The sequence below is a fragment of the Rhinopithecus roxellana genome, chromosome 8 (assembly GCF_007565055.1).
Source record: "Rhinopithecus roxellana isolate Shanxi Qingling chromosome 8, ASM756505v1, whole genome shotgun sequence".
NCBI classification, from domain to species: Eukaryota; Metazoa; Chordata; class Mammalia; order Primates; family Cercopithecidae; genus Rhinopithecus; species Rhinopithecus roxellana.
The window spans coordinates 91,257,169-91,274,697 of NC_044556.1; the positions used below are offsets into that span (position 1 = coordinate 91,257,169).

At 55.8% G+C, this 17,529-nt stretch overlaps 2 protein-coding genes across 9 annotated transcripts in view; one reads left to right on the top strand and one right to left on the bottom strand.

Moving 5' to 3' along the window:
* Positions 1–208: 208 nt before the first annotated feature.
* On the bottom strand, positions 209–4,640 carry JMJD4 (jumonji domain containing 4). Of its 5 annotated transcripts, none has more exons than XM_010375705.2 (6): positions 4,153–4,640; positions 3,789–3,954; positions 3,040–3,165; positions 2,552–2,819; positions 2,071–2,169; positions 209–1,705 (listed from the first exon to the last, which is right to left on the bottom strand). In XM_010375705.2, exons 1-6 carry the CDS (start codon positions 4,550–4,552, stop codon positions 1,421–1,423), a joined length of 1,344 nt encoding a protein of 447 aa, XP_010374007.1. In that variant the 5' UTR covers positions 4,553–4,640; the 3' UTR covers positions 209–1,420. The 5 variants fall into 5 exon arrangements, with proteins under 5 accessions (XP_010374007.1, XP_010374006.1, XP_030791375.1 ...); XM_010375704.2 differs by having other exon boundaries at positions 2,023–2,169; XM_030935515.1 differs by having other exon boundaries at positions 212–1,705; positions 1,988–2,169.
* SNAP47 (synaptosome associated protein 47) overlaps positions 4,137–17,529 on the top strand; it is a 45,333-nt gene continuing 31,940 nt past the window's right edge. Inside the window, exons 1-2 of one of the 4 annotated variants that reach the window (XM_010375703.2) lie at positions 4,137–4,640; positions 16,255–16,795. In XM_010375703.2, coding sequence (XP_010374005.2) covers positions 16,299–16,795 — 497 coding nt within the window. In that variant the 5' untranslated portion in view covers positions 4,137–4,640; positions 16,255–16,298. Of the gene's footprint in view, positions 4,641–15,119; positions 15,140–16,254; positions 16,796–17,529 lie in introns of those variants that run through there. The other 3 variants (XM_030935517.1, XM_030935518.1, XM_030935516.1) reach the window with 3 other exon arrangements.

Below are 17,529 nucleotides of genomic sequence, written 5' to 3' on the forward strand. Positions count from 1 at the left end.
CTATGCCCACACTCAGCCTGGGCCTGGTCCTGGCAAGTCTGCAGTCATGCATATTTGCTACCTCCCCCACAAAGCACCTTTGCCGCCTGTGGTTTGGGCAGTGCCAGCTCCATCTGTAGGAGGCCGGATGATGTCTCAGGGCATTTCCGTGCAGACCAGGGATCCCTGGGAGCTAGCAGGGGGGCCCAGCATACAGGTCCCTGGAAAGTTGTTGGCTGGAGCTCATTCATTGGACAGACACATATGAAGCACCTACTGTGTAAAGCTGCTTTTGCAGGCACTTCACATGATTCATTGAACAGAGCAGACAGAAACCCCGGCCCTTCTTAGGGGCTTCCATCCTAGACAAGTGCCAGCGGCCCCAGTGGATGCCATGGGCAGGCAATGCACACAGCCATGGCACGTGCCATCCCTGCGGATTCAGATGCCTCCTCCCCTGCTGGGGTGGGGCAGCCAACCAGGGGCCAACTGAAAAAGTGCTGCACTCTGGGTCAAGGACAGGGCTGGCAGAGTGCCAGTCTCCACAAACTGTGGATCCACTAGAGGGTTCAGGCCTGGGGCATCCTCTGCAGGAGGATCCCACGAGAGTCCATTCCCCATCACAGGCCTCCACTGCTCACCGCTGTGCCTTGATTGGCCTGGACAAGCCCACCCACACCTCCATCATGCCCACTGTGAAGAGGGGCCGGAGACCCACCACTCCTGAGAACAGCATCCTTGCGAAGACCCAGCTGTGAGCGCACAGCAGGCACAGCCCCTCAGGCCCAAGTGAGGATTCAGCAGCAGATGGGATTCCACCCCCACACCCGTGGCCTCTCCAGGTGCCCACAGGCCCTGCGAAGGCTACTCCAAAGGTAGGGAAGTGGCAGAGGCCAGCCCAGCCCAGCCCAGCCCTCCCCTCTGGGTACCCAGAGGAAGGCCCTGGCCACTGGCTCCAGAGCCCATCACCTGGAGGTGATGGAGGCCAACCCAGTCCTGCCTGGAAGCCCTGGTGAGCTTGCCCAGCGCTGTTCCAACCTCTTCCTGAGCCCACAGGGCAGAGCCAGGGGGTGGCCCAATGGCCTGAGACGAGGGGACCGGGCTGAGAGGAGACTCCAGAGAAGGCACATCAGACAGACTCCTATCAGCTCAGGCATCCTGGCCTAAGGAGGCAGGGCCCCCAAAAGAGCCAGGTCATGGTGCCATCTCCAACCTCCCAGCAGACCTGCTGCAGGTCAGAAGGGCCACATCCCTTCTTGGGTCCCTGACCTCATTGGTCCTCACCTGAAAATGGGCACCCAGGCAGTGGCCATGAACAGGCAGGCCACGAGCCTCGACAGGGATGGGCCCCAGGTCACAGGGAGGGCAGTTTATTTCTGGAAGGGCCCTGGAGCAGGAGGCTGCCTCTCGTCCACCCGTCCTTCTGTCCTCAAGACAGGTGCTATGGGGCCACAGTGGCATCAACAGCCTCCCTCAGCTGCTGCAGCAGCTCTTTGGGCTGTGGTGAGAACGCACTGGTGTCCACTCTCTGGAAGTTGGGGTGCGCAACCAAGGAGGCCAGCACCTCTGTGATGCGCCCAGCATCAAAGGCTGCCTGTTCGAAGCCCAACCCAGCACTGTCCTCAGCGGCTGCCTCCCTCAGGACCAGGAGCCTCTTCTCAGCAATGACCTTGAGGAAGTGGTAAAAATCTTCAAAGTTGATGCCCGAGCAGGACCTCATGATGACCTGGGCAGAGGGAAGAGGCCAGTGAGCTGACACCATGGACACAGTCCAAGCTGCAAAGCATCCGACATGCGCCCAGTCCCCAAGGACGAAGAGGGGACCAATAAGACAGAGCCACTGAGAAGCCGGACAGTGACCAAGGGAATCTGAGCCTGAAAGCCTGAAATGCAGCCTGAAAGCCTCCCCCAGGGCTCAGCCCAGGCTGTCCCACAGTCACAGCCAGCACCTACCCACAGCTCGGCCTGACAGCCACACCCGCCCTGAGCCTGCAGGCCTCCCAGGGACCTGGCACTGATAGCCTCCACACGCAGCTGCTCCACCTGGCAGTGGTGGTGCCAGTCGGGCATGGAGTCCCTCCACTCGCTGACCTCTTCCTGCACGGCACATAGCTCCTGCTGCAGGAAGCGCCACATGTTAGCCAGGTTGAAGCCATTGACCCAGTTGTGGTTGATGGAGATGGTGTCGTCCTGGAAGGGGCACAGTACAGGCAGGCCTGAGCCCATGGCAGGTGCCTCCCAACCAGCCCACATCTCCTGCACCAGGAACCCACTGTGGGGTCCAGCCCTCTGCAGCCAAGAAGGCCTTCCTATCTCCCAGCAGGGCTTGCTCAGCAGGGAAGTGGGTGGTGGGCTCGGACCACCTCAGCCAGTGAACCCAGAGCAAGCAGACCCAGGGACCGGCAAGGGGTGAAACAGAAGTTAGGCCTCAGTGACACCACCTTGTGAAGGGGTCAGCCTCACCCATGTGCCACCCCATTCCAGCCCCACTCTGGCTGGGAGAGTGGGTAGGTGGTGCTATCGTCTTCCTGCAGGAAAGCCCCTCACAGGGGGCAGGAGAGCAACACATTACCAGGTTGTGCACCTGGTGGTGCCACCCACTGGGCACAAACACCATCTCGCCCGCCTCCTGCGTGATCTCCAAGGGTGGGCCTGCAAGCTGGCTCCGCGGGTGCAGGTGCGTATCGCAGAGTGCCGGGGAGGTCACGTCATAGGGCAGGTTGCCGTGGCGGTCCCGCAGGGCCTCTTCCTGCCCTGGGGGGAAGAGGAGCCACTTCTTCCTCCCACAGACATTGACAGACCAGCTGAAGGAGCGGAAGATGTCAGCATGGAACGGGGACCTGCAGCAGCAAGAGCGCCTGGTTCGTGCCTGTAGGGGCTGGTATGGGCTTTGTTTGGCACCCCAGAGGCCTGGTCCAATTGAAGGAGGGGTGGCCCCTTGGTCTCGAGGAATGGCACCCACTGTGAAGCCTGTGCCAAGCAGACCCCTCCTGCCACCCTGAGCCTCCCGGGGTCCGCTCCGTCACCAGGTCCCTTTGGGTTCCACATCCGTGGCCTCACCAGCTGCCTGCAGGCCCTGCGTAGACAAAGCGGTAGTCATCCACATCCAGTGCATCCCAGAACTCATTCAGCCAGTCGGATGAGAAGTACACAGGCAAGGTGAAAACGTCCTCCACCGGGAAGTCCCTGTGAGGAGGGCGCAAGGGCACCACCGACAGCACGTGAGGCACGAGGACTAGGGCAGCACGAGTGGGGCAACTGAGATCACTTGGCTTCAGTGGAGCTTTCAGATGGTTGCAGCCCCCAAAGAGCCCCAGCACCTACTCTGAGCCAGCTGCTGGTGGGGGAGTGGGGTGGGGGCAGTCTGACCACAATGGTTCTGCTTATGAAAAAGTACTAATCATGCCTATAATCCCAGTGCTTTGAGATGCTGAGGTGGATGCATCACTTGAGCTTAGGAGTTCAAGAACAGCCTGGGCAATATGGCGAAATGTAGTCTCTTAAAAAAAAAAAAAAAAAAAAAAAAATTAGCCGGGCGTGGAGGTGCATGCCTGTAATCCCGGCTACTAGGGAGGCTGAGGGGATCTATCTAAAAAAAAAAAAAAAAAAAAAAAAACATATTGATCTCCCAAAGAAGAACACTTGCAGCCATGCGGAAGACAATCCAGTTTCTTTTACACCGATTAAAATGCCTCACGGGGAAAAATAGCTCCTCTTTGTGCAGCTAGGGGCCACCTTCATCAGAAAGGCCTCTGGATTCCCGCAGCGATAGGGAAGGTAGCGCCTTGGTGCGTCCCAAGCCCCATTACCTGCACAGGTGCCAGTCTTTGAGGTAGAGACAGCCCCTGGGAGAGGAGTAGCCCCCCTCGATGTACTCTTTCCAGTAGGTGATGTAGTCTCTCAGAGGCATGTGCTCTTTGGGGTTCGAGTTGTATTCTTGGACCCCACAGTTTGCAACTGGTACAACCACGTCTCCTGAAATGAAAGTCAGGCACGGTCCATGCCATCTCCCTGGGCCCCGTCCTCACTCCAAACCGTCTGCAGAGAAACTCTCCGGGGTCACGCGTCTGGCCCCCCTCACCCTCCCTGGTGCCCCTCTCTAGGCAGAGGCCTCCTGGGCCTGGGTCCCGCCGGCCTGTCCTCCCCGCCCGGGGTCTGCGCCCGCCGCCCCACCGTAGGTCCGTAGCAGGTGGTCGAAGTCGGGCCTCCCCGCGGGCGTCACCCAGCGCCGCCGGCTGCCCCAGCCCTGCGTGAAGGCGCTGGAGAACACGCAGGGCAGGTTGGGCAGGAGGAAGCCCCGCACAAAGTCGGCGTAGGAGAAGGCGCCCGGCTCCGAGACGAAGGCTACCCGGCCCGGAGCCTGGCCGATGCCGGGGACACCACCCCCCAGGCCTCGGAAGTGGCGGTCAGCGAGGGCGAGCGTCTCGCGGTCCATCCAGCTCGGCACGGGTCGAAGGACCCTTCTCCTCACTTCCGCCGGAGCGGAAACGGTGAGGACCAGCCTCGAAACCAGAAGACAGAGAGCGCCGCGTTTCCGCTGGACCAGCGCCTGGGGCTTCGGCCCTACACGCATGCGCGCGGCTCGCCGCGGTCTTCACTGCGCAGGCGCCGAGGCGTAGAGGCGCAGCAAACGCCTGTGGGTTACGTCTGGCTTTCCCCAGGTGAGCGACGGCGGTGGTCTGTTGGGGGCCCGACCCAAGCCGTAGCGTACGCCCTCGGCTCAGTCCGCGCGCTGTGGCTGACAGCCCGAGTCCTCCTTCCCACATCCCCGGGGGGTGGGGAGTATGCGGGCTGCGCTGGAAGAGGGGCGGAGACAGAGGCGGTTCTAGGGGTGGGAGTGCGGCGGTGCGGGGGCGCCCAAGGATGGTGGGACCCAGAGGGAGAGCTGGGGGGCCCTGGGATGGTGGGATCTAGCGGACATGGTAGGGTCCTGGAGGGGACGGTGGGGACCTGGAGAGAACGGTGGCACTTGGAGGGGATGGAGACAGTGGGGATCTGGAGGGGACGGTGGGACCTGGAGGGGATGGGAAGAGTGGGGACCTGGAGGGGATGGTGGGGTCTGGAGGGCATGGGGACAGTAGGGACCTGGAGGGGATGGTGGGATCTGGAGGGGATGGGGACAAATGGGGACCTGGTGAGGACGGTGGGGACCTGGAGAGGACGGTGGCACTTGGAGGAGATGGGGACACTGGGGACCTAGAGGGGATAGTGGGGATCTGGAGGGGACGGTAGCCCTTGGAGGGGATGGAGACAGTGGGGACCTGGAGGGATCAGTGGCACCTGAAGGGGACAGTGGGGTCTAGAGAGGATGGTGGGGACCTGGAGGAAAATGGTGGGGGGGGGGCGCTGGAGGGGGCAGGGTAACCTAGATGGGAGAATGGGGCCCACAGGGGACCTGGAGGGCATGGCATGGGGCCCCAGGGGATGACGAGTGTCTGGAAAAGATGGTGGGGAATGAGGGAGGGTGTGAAATGAAGATGTGGTGGGAGTGTGGGTAGGCATTTGGGGCTGTGTACACATGAGCGGGGCTGAAATGGGAGGACATTGGAGTAGTGACATGAGTAGTGTTTTGCCGAATTTACAACTGGAGTTACCCCAAAAGTGGCGGCAAGGGAGTTTCCCACACTGTCCTCAGGTGGGACCAGTTGGGATACCAAAGAAAGAAGTGCTAAATGCATGGTGAGCCCAGGGCAGTTTTTTTGGGGTGGGGGAGGTGGGGAGACGGTGTGCAGTGGCGCGATGACAGCTTACTGCAGCCTCCACCTCCTGGGCTTGACTAATTCTCCTGCTTCAGCCTCCCAAGTAGCTGGGACTACAGGCATGAGCCACTGTGCCCAGCTTAGTTTTCTGGTTGTTTTGTTTTGTTTTGGTTTGGTTTGGTTTTTTTTTTTTTGTAGAGACAGGGTCTCTGTTGCCCAAGCCAGTGTCGAACTTTTGAGCTCAGGCGATCCTCCTGCCTTGGCCTCCCTAAGTGCTGGGATTACAGGTGTGAGCCACTGCGCCAGGCCCTGCCTAGAACTTTTGTTAGGGTAACTTTCATATAGAGTGGGCTGCAGCAGTCCTCGAGATGGGCAGTAAGGGAAAAGGGATGTCCTGCCTAGGTATGTCTCTTGGAAGAGGGATGGGTTATGCAGTTTATAGGAAGGTTTCAGGAATTTGGCTCAGGGCCAAGGTCATTTTCTTTGTAGTAAACGTAGATACTTTCTTCCATGCCTGGAAATGTTCAAGGCCCTGGATTGGGTTGAAGCCTGGTGGGGAAAACCTGTGGTTGGGGCACAGAGGGGTCAGGGTACTCTGATTTTCGACCAGGACACAGAAGTGGGGGCCAAGGGGGACCCTTTGTGATGTATGTCTTGGTGTGCTGGAGAAATCAGCTCAGACTTACCCACATGGATGCAGAAGGGAAGATAGCAAATTTATTGCCCACAAAGCCTGGCAGGCTGTGTGCGCATAGGCGCTCTGTGAGAGAGTGCAGAGTCTGGGCAGCATTTCCCAGGCATCTTGACAGGGAGACAGAAGGAGGAGCAGTTAGAACCGCTCATCTCTCGCAGAGAAATGAGAGGCAGCTTGTGCTGGTTTGCACACAGTGAGAGGCCTTTGAGTTAGGTTTGGAGGTCTGATGACAGTCTATGGGCCATCAGACCGTGACTGTGTCTTGTAAAATGTGGACACTGGGGTGTCTCATTCCAGACCAAACAGAGGCATCCTAAGGGGGAGAGGGGCACCTGCCTTCCCCTTATGAAGCAATGGAAATGTTTTATTTACCCTTATGAGCGGGGAAACGGGAGGTTCTAGGAGTGCTGGGGCTCTGGGCCTTGCTGGAAGACTCTTTCCAAGGGGTGTGAGGTTTACCCAGGAGAACAGGGAGGAGCAGAAGAGGGAGGACTAAGGTCTGAGGAGTTGGAGGGAGGACTAGGAGGAAAGTGAGTTTTGGGAGTCTGAGTCCAGGTAAAGGTGGGATATGGGGGCAGGAGCAGGAGGTGGAGAGTTGTTTTGGGGATTGTGTGATTCAATGTGTGCTACGGTCCCTTCCTGGTCAGCCCCATTGTGACTTGTGTGGTAACGGTATGCAATCGTTTGTTGGGTTTTTTTTACACTAGAGAATCAGAATGTCTGGAGAAGCTACAGTGCGGAGAAAGAATCACCTCCAGTTCCATCCAGAGATGACCGGGTTTTTTTGCTTTGTTTGTTTTTTGAGACGGCATCTTACTCTGTCGCCCAGGCCGGAGTGCAGTGGCACGATCTTGGCTCACTGCAACCTCCGCCTCCCAGGTTGAAGTGATTCTCCTGCCTCAGCCTCCTGAGTAGCGCCTCCCAGGTTCAAGTGATTCTCCTGCCTCAGGCTCCTGAGTAGCGGGGATTACAGGCGCATACCACCATGCCCGGCTAATTTTTGTATTTTTAGTAGAGACAGGTTTCACCATGTTGGTCAGGCTGGTCTCAAACTCCTGACCTCGTGATCTGCCCGACTTGGCCTCCCAAAGTGCTGGGATTACAGGCGTGAGCCACCACGCCTGACTGAGATGACCGGTTTTTATTTCCTGGTGCAGAGCCAGTTTTTCCACGTTCCTTCACATTCATTCATTCCTTCATTCTCGCTCTCTGCTCTTCTGTCCCCCTAGTCCTTGCCTATACGTTCATGCACAGGTGCGCACACACACACACACATACACAGAGTCTCTTTCTCCATCGTGTATAATATACATATGTAAACTTTTGCTGCTTTTAGCCTTTTGTTTTTTACTTGACAGTATGCTGTAGCATCTTGCCACATATTGACCTCAATATTGACAATTAAACTGACCTTAATCGACCTTGGTCCCTAGTCCGCAGGGTGCCCCCTGGGGTCAGTGTCACTGCTGTATACACAGGAGGCCTGGAGTGTTATCAGCTCTCATGGGACTGGAACACAGGCTTGTGTCACCCAGAGCCCCCTAGGTCAGCCCTGGGATCGCTTGGGAATGGCAAGAAATCCACATTCTTGGGCCCCACACAGTACTCCATTAGGATGTTTTTATTGTTTTTGTTTTAAGACAGGGTCTTCCATTGTCACTCAGGCTGGAGTGCAGTAGTACAATCTTGGCTCACTGCAACTTCTGCCTTCTGGGCCAAAGTGATCCTCCCACCTCAGCCTCCCAGAGTGCTGAGATTACAGGTGTGAGCCACTGTGCTGGCCAGGATGGGTTTTAAGTCAGCACTTTGGAGAAAATGCAGTACGCTTTGTGCTGAATGTGTGCTCCTCTGTCACTGTGTTGAATGCAAACAGCCCCAGTGAGCGTATCTGCACCTTATGGCTAGAGTTGGGAACCTCTGAGGGAGTGGAAAGAGGGTCTGGGGAGCAGGGGAGGGGACCCTGGAAAGATTGGCCGCACCCTATCGCCCCTGTGGGCACACACAGCCACCACTGTTCTCACTGAGCTTCATGGTCGCAAGTTAGTGGAAGGTGTGCAAGATGTTTGTTCTGTGACTGTGGAAATTAACTAAAAATAAGTTGTTTACTGGGTACTGAGCCTCACTCAGGGGATCCTTGAGTGATGGAAATGCTGAAAGAGACCCATTGTACAGATTGTCCTGCGTGCTGAGCCATCCCTGTGCTGCAGACTTCCTCCCCGAGAGCGTCACTTGTGTGAGTTGGCTGCAGACACCCTTGGGCCCCTGGCCATGACCTCCCTCAAGGATTCAGCTGTGTGTTCTCAGGGTCAGCCCAGGTCCCCAGGCCCATACCTGCACTGGAGGAGGCAGGTTGCAGATTGCAGCGGGCAGGGACACTGTGAGGGCTCCAGGACTTAGACTAATTGCAGAACTGTGTGGTACAGGAGGGCATTGGCACAGCCCTGTTTCCATGTGGTGTGGTTGTGGTCGACTCAGCACAAATTCACTGGGTGCCTATGGTGTACAGCGGGCCTTGCAGCCCTCCCATGACAGTTGCCTTCTCTAGTGTGACAGACATGACAGCACCAGCTCTCTTGAGTTGTGCTTGGGCCGTGGTTGGTGACAGTGCCTTAGGAAGGTGAGGAAGCCCTCTGAACAGAGACCTGAGGAGTGGAGCCACCAGTGAGACTTCCTGGCATGGAAAGGCTGCTGGGAGCAGAGGGCAGAGGAAGGCCAGGGCGGGGAGGCCGCACATCCCGTAGAGCCCATGAGGCTGCGGTGAGGAACTTGGATCCCATTCCAAGTACACAGGGAAGGGCTTTGGGCAGAGAAGTGACATATTCTAATTCTGTTCAATGACTGTCTCATTGACTGCTGGAGGGGGAGTGGGTGATGGGGACAGGATGAGGTCAGGAGGTTGCCTGAGAGGTTGTCCAGGTGTGGAGGGAGGGAAGACTGCCTTGGATGGTAGAACTGTGGAAAGTAACTAAAAGTAGGTTGTTTCCTGGATATTGAGTATCACTCGGGGTCACACATATGATGGAAAGACTGAAAGAGACCCATTGTACAGATTGCAGTGTGTGATGAGTGAGTCCCTGTGACTACGACTCCTTCCCCAAGTGTGTTGCTTGTGCTGGTTGGCCCAGACAATACCTGTGCCAGGTCAGTGGTGTGGTCTTGGGGTAGAAGGCGGGGACACAGCTGCCAGGACATGCTCATGGCATGTTTGTGAGGGGGAGGAAGAGAGGAGTCAGAAGTCCTGGGCCCGTGGTGCCTTTACTGAAAGAGGAACCGACTCTGGTGCTGCTACACTGGGGTGCCCATTAGGGGTGGGAGGAGATGCCCAGCAGGTGATAGGGGAGGAGCTGAAGGAGGGGCTGTGAAGTTGGGGTACCCATTAGGGGTGGGGGCAAATGCCCAGTGGGTGATAGGGAAGGGACTATGAAGTTGGGGTGCCTGTTAGGGTCAGGGACAGATGCCCAGCGGGTGATAGGGGAGGGCCTGTGAAGTTGGATTGCCCGTTAGGGGTTGGGGCAGATCAGCAGGTGATCAGAGGTCCAAGTTTGAAGCGTGAAGGAGTCTGGCTGGAGTGGGTGTTTGGGAGGTAGCGGCTTGTGGGTGATGTTGAGTTTCTGGCCTGTGTTGTCTCACCTGGAAAAAGAGGGTGTGCCCTGTGCAGTCAGGTACATGAGGAGGCTATGGCCAAGGAGAGTGGATGCAGGCACTCATGGAGATAGGGTTGGAGACCTGGAGAGAGTAGTGGCCAGGGAGCCAGGGTTCAGTGACTCTCAGCAAGGCCCCTCGGCTCAGGGACCAGGTCCAGCTACCACGTTTTTGTAAGTGAGGTCCCGTGGGGCAGCACACCCTGTGTCGGTGTCTTGTGTGTGGCCACTTTCATTCCACCCCAGCAGAGCTGTGTAGTTGTGACAGAGACCATGCATGGTCCTTCACAGAGAATGCAGTGCCTGGCATGGGAGGGGTGGAGAGGTCTTGGGGCTGAGAGAGAGAGGGTGGGATCAGGGCCCCAGGAGGAGGGTCTGGCCTTGGAGGTGAACAGGGACCATGTTCTCCCATGGCCTCTGTGTGGGGCCAGGGGTGTCGTCGGGTAGGAGAATGCCTGGCCAGCGTGGGGATCGTGTCCAAGATTGGGCTGCTTCTGATGTTCCATGGGGTGTCCTCGATTCTGTCGTTGCACTGCATCTCTGTTGGCTAAGGTTTTCTGGGAATGAAGCCCTGGAAACCTGCAATTGGAAAAGCGAGGCTACAGGTTTCTCTTCTGGCTTCTTCCTGGGTTGTTGTCAAACTTGAATACTTTCCTTATATTTATTGTTTAAAATGTGATAATGAGAAGAGCCTTGGTTGTTCGTGTCCTAGTTGTTTGGTCTGTTTTCCCTTCTTTCTTTTTTTTCTTTTTTTAAAGAGACGGAATTTCACTCTATTGCCCAGGCTGGAGTGCAGTGGTGCAATCACGACTCACCGCAGCCTGGACCTCCCAGGCTCAAGTGTTCCTCCTACCTCAGCCTCCTGAGTAGCTGGGACCACAGGTGCACACCAGCATGCCCAGCTTTCTTTTTGAATTTGAAACATTTTAGAGCTGGTGACCTTAGGTCTTCTGGTCTTATTTTAACAGTGGGTAAACAGGTCCAGAAGGTAAGGTGATGTTTCCAGAGCTGTAAACTGTGCTGCAATACCAGTAACAGGATTTCTCCGGGAAGTTTGTGCATAATTTCCCTCCACACTCCTGGAATACCTCCCAACCATGCCTGCTTAGCAATGGTTAGCACACGTTCACTGTCCATGCCGTGTCTAGCTCTCTGTATGGAGGTGGTGGTGGTAAGGTGTGGTCCCTCCCCTCAAAGGCCAGGTATGGCTGAGGTCTGGGCAGCCTCTTCAGCCAGGAGCACAGGCACAGCAACTCCAGGGCTGAGCAGGGAGGGCCACGGCCCCTCCTGTGGGTACTGGCTTGCCTGACTTTGGGGACCATGACTGAGTTGGTATGGTTTTTCCTCCTCCTAATTCTGAGAAGCAGACATCTTTGTGTACCCATAGTCCAGAACCTGCTGGGTGGCCCTGCAGCTGCTGTGGCAGAACAGCATCATAGGTCCTGTGTGTGGCCTGCCGGGCCCTCGCCATGGCCCTGATGGGGAACAGGTGGCCCTGGAGGGGGCGGGTCCTGTGTATGGCCCACTGGGCCCTTGCTGTGACCCGGGGGGTGCTGGGGGTGTAGCTAGGTTGGCCATGGTACTGAAGGTCTTGGTGCCCTCTTCTGTGTCTCCTGAGGGGTCATGTAGGGTGCTCAGGTGAGAGTTCCCCTGTTGCAGAGGAAGGTGCAGTGAGATACCTGCTGCCTAGGGCTCCCTCTGGCCTCCACCTGGTGGTGACAGATGGTATCGCCTAGGAAGGGCAGCGCTGGCCCACCCGTGGATCTGCTTGGCCTTGGTATGTGCCAGGCACTGGTGTGCCAGGCCCTTGGTGTGTGCTGTAAGCCCATCTGTCAGGCCCTCCCCAGAGGAAGAGGCCAGTCTTAAATCTCCCAGAGCCTTCCTGGGCAGGGAGAGTGCGAGGTGCTTTGTGTGTGTTGATGTTGGGATTGCCTGCAGTCTGGCTGAGACAAGTTCTCACAAGGTCTCCCGTGGGCTCCAGCCTCCCTGAGCCCCGGCTCTCCTCTGTGACTGGGTGCTGTGGTCACTGCTAGCCTTGGCCCGTTGCTACCCCTGCATTGCGTGTTCCTCAAGACTGCAGAAGCCTCCCCTTCCCGGCAGTCCCAGGCCTTGCAGCCTCTTCCAGAAGGTTCTCTGGCACCTGCTCCCTTCACTGCTCAGTGGCAGTCAGAGGCCGTGTCATCATTGCTGGCCTTTAAATGTCTCTATCTGTCTGCTCCCCTGGACCTCCCTTGGTGCCTGGACTGTGTCCTGTGCCTCCTTAAGAGCTGCTTTCTTGGAGTTGGGAGACATGGTCAGCCAAGGTGCCCTGGGTTCCTCGAGCTTTCATCGTGATAAGCTGCCTACAGGGTCCCTCAAACCCTGACATTTTTGTTATTTCTAAGTCTCGTATCTTATTTTGTGTTGATGATAGAATTCTGTTACTTAATATAGCAGCTTCCTTTTCGGCTTCTCCTAATTTCAGGTATAGTCAACCCTCAGTACCTGTGGTTTGCTCCCAGGACCTCCTGCAGATGCCCAAGTCCCTGGTGTGAAGTGGCGTGGTATCACGTGTCCCCTCTGCACATCCTACCGTCAGCCTTACGTCATCTCTGTCACTTACAAGCCTGCCATGGTGGCATGCTGTGGGGGTAGTTGGTGCTGTGTTGCTTAGGAAATAAAGACAGGAAAAACAGTCTGTGCATGTTCAGTGCAGGGACAGCTCTTTTTTTGAGTATTTTTTGACCTGTGGGTTGCTGAATACACAGATGTGGAGCCCAAGGATGTGGCGGGCTGGCTGTGCTGGTAATTAGTGATTAGTTCACACGACCGATGAGAGCTGGTGATCTGGACTGATGTACAGAGTGGACACCAACAGCTGATTGGCATGTATGCGTGTCTGGGAAATTCAGTCCTGACCTTTCTACAGAGATATAATAGGAGTACTGGGAGGTATTTGTGGAACACTTGAGCCACATCAGCGTAAAAGTTAGATTCATTGTGCTGTGAAGGAGTTGGGTCATTTCACTTTAATGTGACACCTTACTTTTGTATATATTGAGCACATTTCGAGTGAAGTTTCTTCTTCCTCTCTTCCCCTTCTCCCTCTCTCCGCCTCCTCTCCTTCCTCCTCATCCTTCTGTGTGTGAGTTTTTGTGGTTAGGTGTTGTCTGTGGCCAGTTCTGTTCAGATACTAAAGATACTAAAAACAGAGAGACCAATGGCAGATCCTGGGTGTGGCGACGCCCTGGCAGTCATGAAACGGGTGGATTCAAGACAATGGCAGGCTCTAGGCACTCTTGCCTGCCAGGCCAAGCCAGTGCTTGTGGGTGCTCCTGGGTGCTCACAGGGATAGTCCTGCCTCAGGGAATGGCTATGCTGTGCCGAGCACCTGAGAGTGCCCTGCCTGACCTCATGAGGCTGTGGGGCCACACAACTGTCAGCCCTGCTCAGGGATAGGGGCAGGAGGGAGGGGTTCACTCACTTGCCTGAGCCCGCAGACTCGGGTGGAGCTGGTTGCCCTGACTCTGCACCTATGTTGCCGGTGAGAGAAAGCGTGCCAGGATCTGTGTGGCCTGTGTGGCTGTGCTCTTCTCCCTGGGCTTTTGCATGAGGCAGTGGTTTGAAATGCTCTTGGAATTGTAGCACCCAGCTGAAATTAGTTCTGGTACCCCCGTCATGCATGCGTTTATTAATTTTAATGTGATTTTCTGTTGTTTATTATAAACATCCAATAAGCCTTTTATTGAACCATTATGTACAGAAATACCAACGAATCAAAACAGAGCCTGCAAAATCACAAGTGCACCCGGGGCACGGGGTGGACAGAAGCAGCCCTATAGAGGCCCCTGCAGGGCCTTCCCCTCTCCCCAGGTGCAGCCATCTTCCTGACCTCCTAATGTTGAACTTTTCATATGCTTACTTCCCAAATGAAATAAAATTTGTACAAAGTCTTGATGTTCCCGAATAGAAACATCTTAGGGTGTTGTGAGCTGAGAGTGGGTGTGTGGCATTTGCTGCCTAAATATTTAGTGGCATCAGAGAGCAGTCTGGTGGGAAGGACCCACACCCTGGAGCAGAATGGCCTTGCAGATGTCATATGCATCACCCAGGGGGTGCAGTGGGTCTGAGATGGCTTCCACCTTCCTGTAGGGGGCCCCAGCCTTCGTGGTCTCTGCCATCTTGGCACAGTGGGCTTCCTGTCTGCCTGGATCCCAGGTGGATGCTACACACGTGGTGGATCTGCATCCCAGCTGGAGAGCCCTGGGTTCAGGAAATCCCTCATGCTGTAATGGGCATGTCCGCAAGGCAAGCCTGCTTACCTCTGCCCCCAGAGGAGATGGCATCCTTAGTACCCAACTCACATCTTCTCTCTGGCCAAGAGGGAGAAACCAGTCGCAGCCCCAGGCTGCTTGCCATGCAGGCATTCTGGAAAACAGTCTGGGCCGAAGCTGCCGTGGACACACAGGGATGTAAGGAGAGCTGCATCCCATCCACATCCACCCAGTCTCGTCCTGTCTAGGCTTCCAGCAGGATTTCTCATTGATTAGCCTGGTTGGGACCGAATCTGTCTGGTCACAGGGCATTCAGTCAAGGCCACCCCCTCAGCCATGTCCCAGGGGCCCAGCTGCACAGACATCCTAAAGTCCCAAACATCCATCCCATTCACTCAGTGACAGGTTGTTGCCAAGGAGGGTAATGAATGAAATGGGGCCCTTCCCCCTCACAACTTCCAGCCAGATGAGCAGGTGGCACTCTCCATGTGCTGAGTGCCATGCCCTGGAGGGAGGGCGGATGTGGGAGAAGCTGGGTGGCGGCTCTGCCTGTGGCCACATGGGCAAGCTGTGGACTGGGGAGACTAGCGAGGCAGCCACCACAGTCCAGCCACACCTCCTTCCCTGCAGTGGTTGTGCACCCTGTGGTCTGCGTGTGACAATATATTGTGTGTTCTCAGATGGCTGCGTACTCATATATCATATAATTAGGGTCCCATTTGATGCAGTCTCTTCAAATGCAGGTGTGGCTTTTCAGTGTGTCTTATCTAGCCTTGTGTTGGGGACATGGTGTCTAGTGCAGCAGTTGCATGAAAGACCTGGCTCTCGAGAGTGTAAACTGCATGAGCTGCAGGAACCAGGGACCGGATCAGGGTAGGTGGTGCCCAGCAGGGCATTTGGCACACAATGGGACTCATGAACATGCTGCCAGAAAGCGGAGGACCCCACAGCCTCTAGCTGTGCCATGGAAAGCCCACACTTTTTGATGTCTGGGGGAATTACACTGGCTGGCTGTCCTGTTTGTATAAGTAAAGTCATGTTACAGCGAAATTCTGTGAGAGAAGTGGGAGAAATGGCACTCTACCCTTGGACCCCTCTCTGCTGTCAGAACCTTGGCTAGGCATCCCCGGCCTGGCTCTGACCCTGGCAGAGTCCTGCACTAGTGCCTGGATCTCGCACAAGGCCCTCGTATTAACTTGCACAAGGCCCTTAACTTTACGTTATCTGTACGATGAGAGAGTTGGGCTGCATGTTCCATGAGGGTTCGTTCAAATCTATCATCCAAGACTTTCCAAACTGTACTGATAAATGTAGACGTGAAAACATGATAGGACACCTTCATTGCTTGCAGCTATGTAAAACTACATACATACAGTAAGTTAGTACATGTACGTGTTACTACTCAGTTCTGTAGAACGCTGTAAGGTTAGCTGGGGTTATGAGAAGGGAAAACACTTGTCTGCAGGATTGTTTTCTCTATGCAATGAAGTTGATGAATGGAAGTTTCCGAAGGGGAATGTGCATCTAAAGGGAACATCACGGCCAAAAGACAGTGCTCTTTGGAATGGTCTGAGAGTACATCCTGGGACTGAGGTCTAAGGCCCAGGGCCCTGGCAAAGTCTCCAGTGATGTCCTCCTCAAGTCTCGTCCAGCAGTGGACACTGATCCAAGCAGGGTGGCTTTGCTGGGTGCAGGGGCACAGAGTGTGGTGAGGGAGATGACAGTATGAACCCTCTGCCTAGGGGATGGGCATGAGTCTGGGACTCAGGGGTCCTGGTTCCAAACCAGCCCTCCTGCTCTGGCTGCTCCTCCTTCACCTGCTGAGAGGGTACAAGGGCTTTGTCCTGCAGCCACAGGTGGATAGAGAGTCAGCCGTGTGCTGCAGCCTGTGTGAGCCCAGAGCTGCAGGGGAGGCGGCATCCTTTCGTGGTTGCTTGTGTCTCCAGTCCACGGGTGATGGCACAGCGTTACTGTCTCTTCTCCTTCAGAGGCAGAAGAGGCCTGACCTTGGTGCAGACAGACCCAGGAACAGATGAGCAGGGACATCTGCATCCACGCCTGGCCGTGCACCTACTACCTGGAGCCCGAGAGGCGATGGGTTGCTGGACAACTGTCCTTAACGTTGCTGTCACTCAGGTTCATGACTGACAGCACTGGAGAGATTCTGGTCAGCTTCCCCCTCTCCAGCATAGTTGAGATCAAGAAGGAGGCTTCTCATTTTATCTTCAGCTCCATCACCATCCTGGAGAAGGGCCATGCCAAGCACTGGTTCAGCTCCCTGCAGCCAAGTCGAAATGTGGTCTTCAGCATCATTGAGCATTTCTGGAGGGAGCTGCTGCTGTCTCAGCCTGGAGCTGTGGCAGACGTGTCTGGCCCCAGGACCCGGGGCAAGGAGCTGACGGGACTCATGGCCGGATCCCAGAAACGCCTGGAGGACACAGCGAGGGTCCTGCACCACCAGGGCCAGCAGCTGGACAGCGTCATGAGAGGCCTGGACAAGATGGAGTCAGACCTGGAGGTGGCGGACAGGTGGGCTTGCTGTGTACACTTTGCAGGGCACACACAGAGTAAGATGCACATGTGTGGGGGCTCATTGTGCCAGGCACCGTTCCAGGCCACTGCAACATATTTGCCCACATCCAGCATTCTGAGATCATGGCTGTTCACCTGCTGTACATGCTTAGTGGGTACCCACAGTAAGATCCAGCACTTGGAGACGGAGGCTGTGAATACACTGTACGCTCTGCTGGAAACACACAGTGAGATCCGAGTGAGTGCTGGCTCACTGGGTTCCTGGCACCACTGCTCTCCACTGCACCATGCTGAGTCCACACCCAGCAAGCAGAGACTGTGCTGTGACCTCCTGTTTCTGGCTTCTGTGTGGTGATGGGGATAGGCCCTGGCCTCTGAGGTCACAGAGGGTAGAGTGAGGTCTATCTTGATGATGGCCTCTGTTAGTGAGGTGTCCCCTGTCAGTGTCTGTGGCTCGTATGTGGTAATGGGGATGGGCCCTGGCGTCTGAGATCACAGAGGGTGGATTGAGGTCTGTCTTGGTGACAGTCTCTGTGAGTGAGGTGTCTCCTGTCAGCATCTGCCATTTGTTCATGAGCTATGTTCTCCTGTTATGTTTCTTAGTATGAAAATCCCCGTGTATGTCCAGAAAATTTCTTCAGTTTGTTTAAGAATGCTTTTCTTTTTCCAAGTCCCATTTTTGCTTTCTGAGTCCTGCTGTCTTCTGTTTGGGTACTCATTTCTTATTTGGC

Excerpts from the sequence above, each read along its gene's own strand:
- JMJD4 (XM_030935513.1), bottom strand. The coding sequence starts at position 4,552 with ATGCGTGTAGGGCCGAAGCCCCAGGCGCTGGTCCAGCGGAAACGCGGC. Across the intron at positions 3,955-4,152 it reads CCACCTGCTACGGACCTACG|GAGACGTGGTTGTACCAGTT; the intron begins GTGGGGCGGCGG and ends CTTTCATTTCAG. Across the intron at positions 3,166-3,788 it reads AAAGACTGGCACCTGTGCAG|GGACTTCCCGGTGGAGGACG; the intron begins GTAATGGGGCTT and ends CCCTCCTCACAG.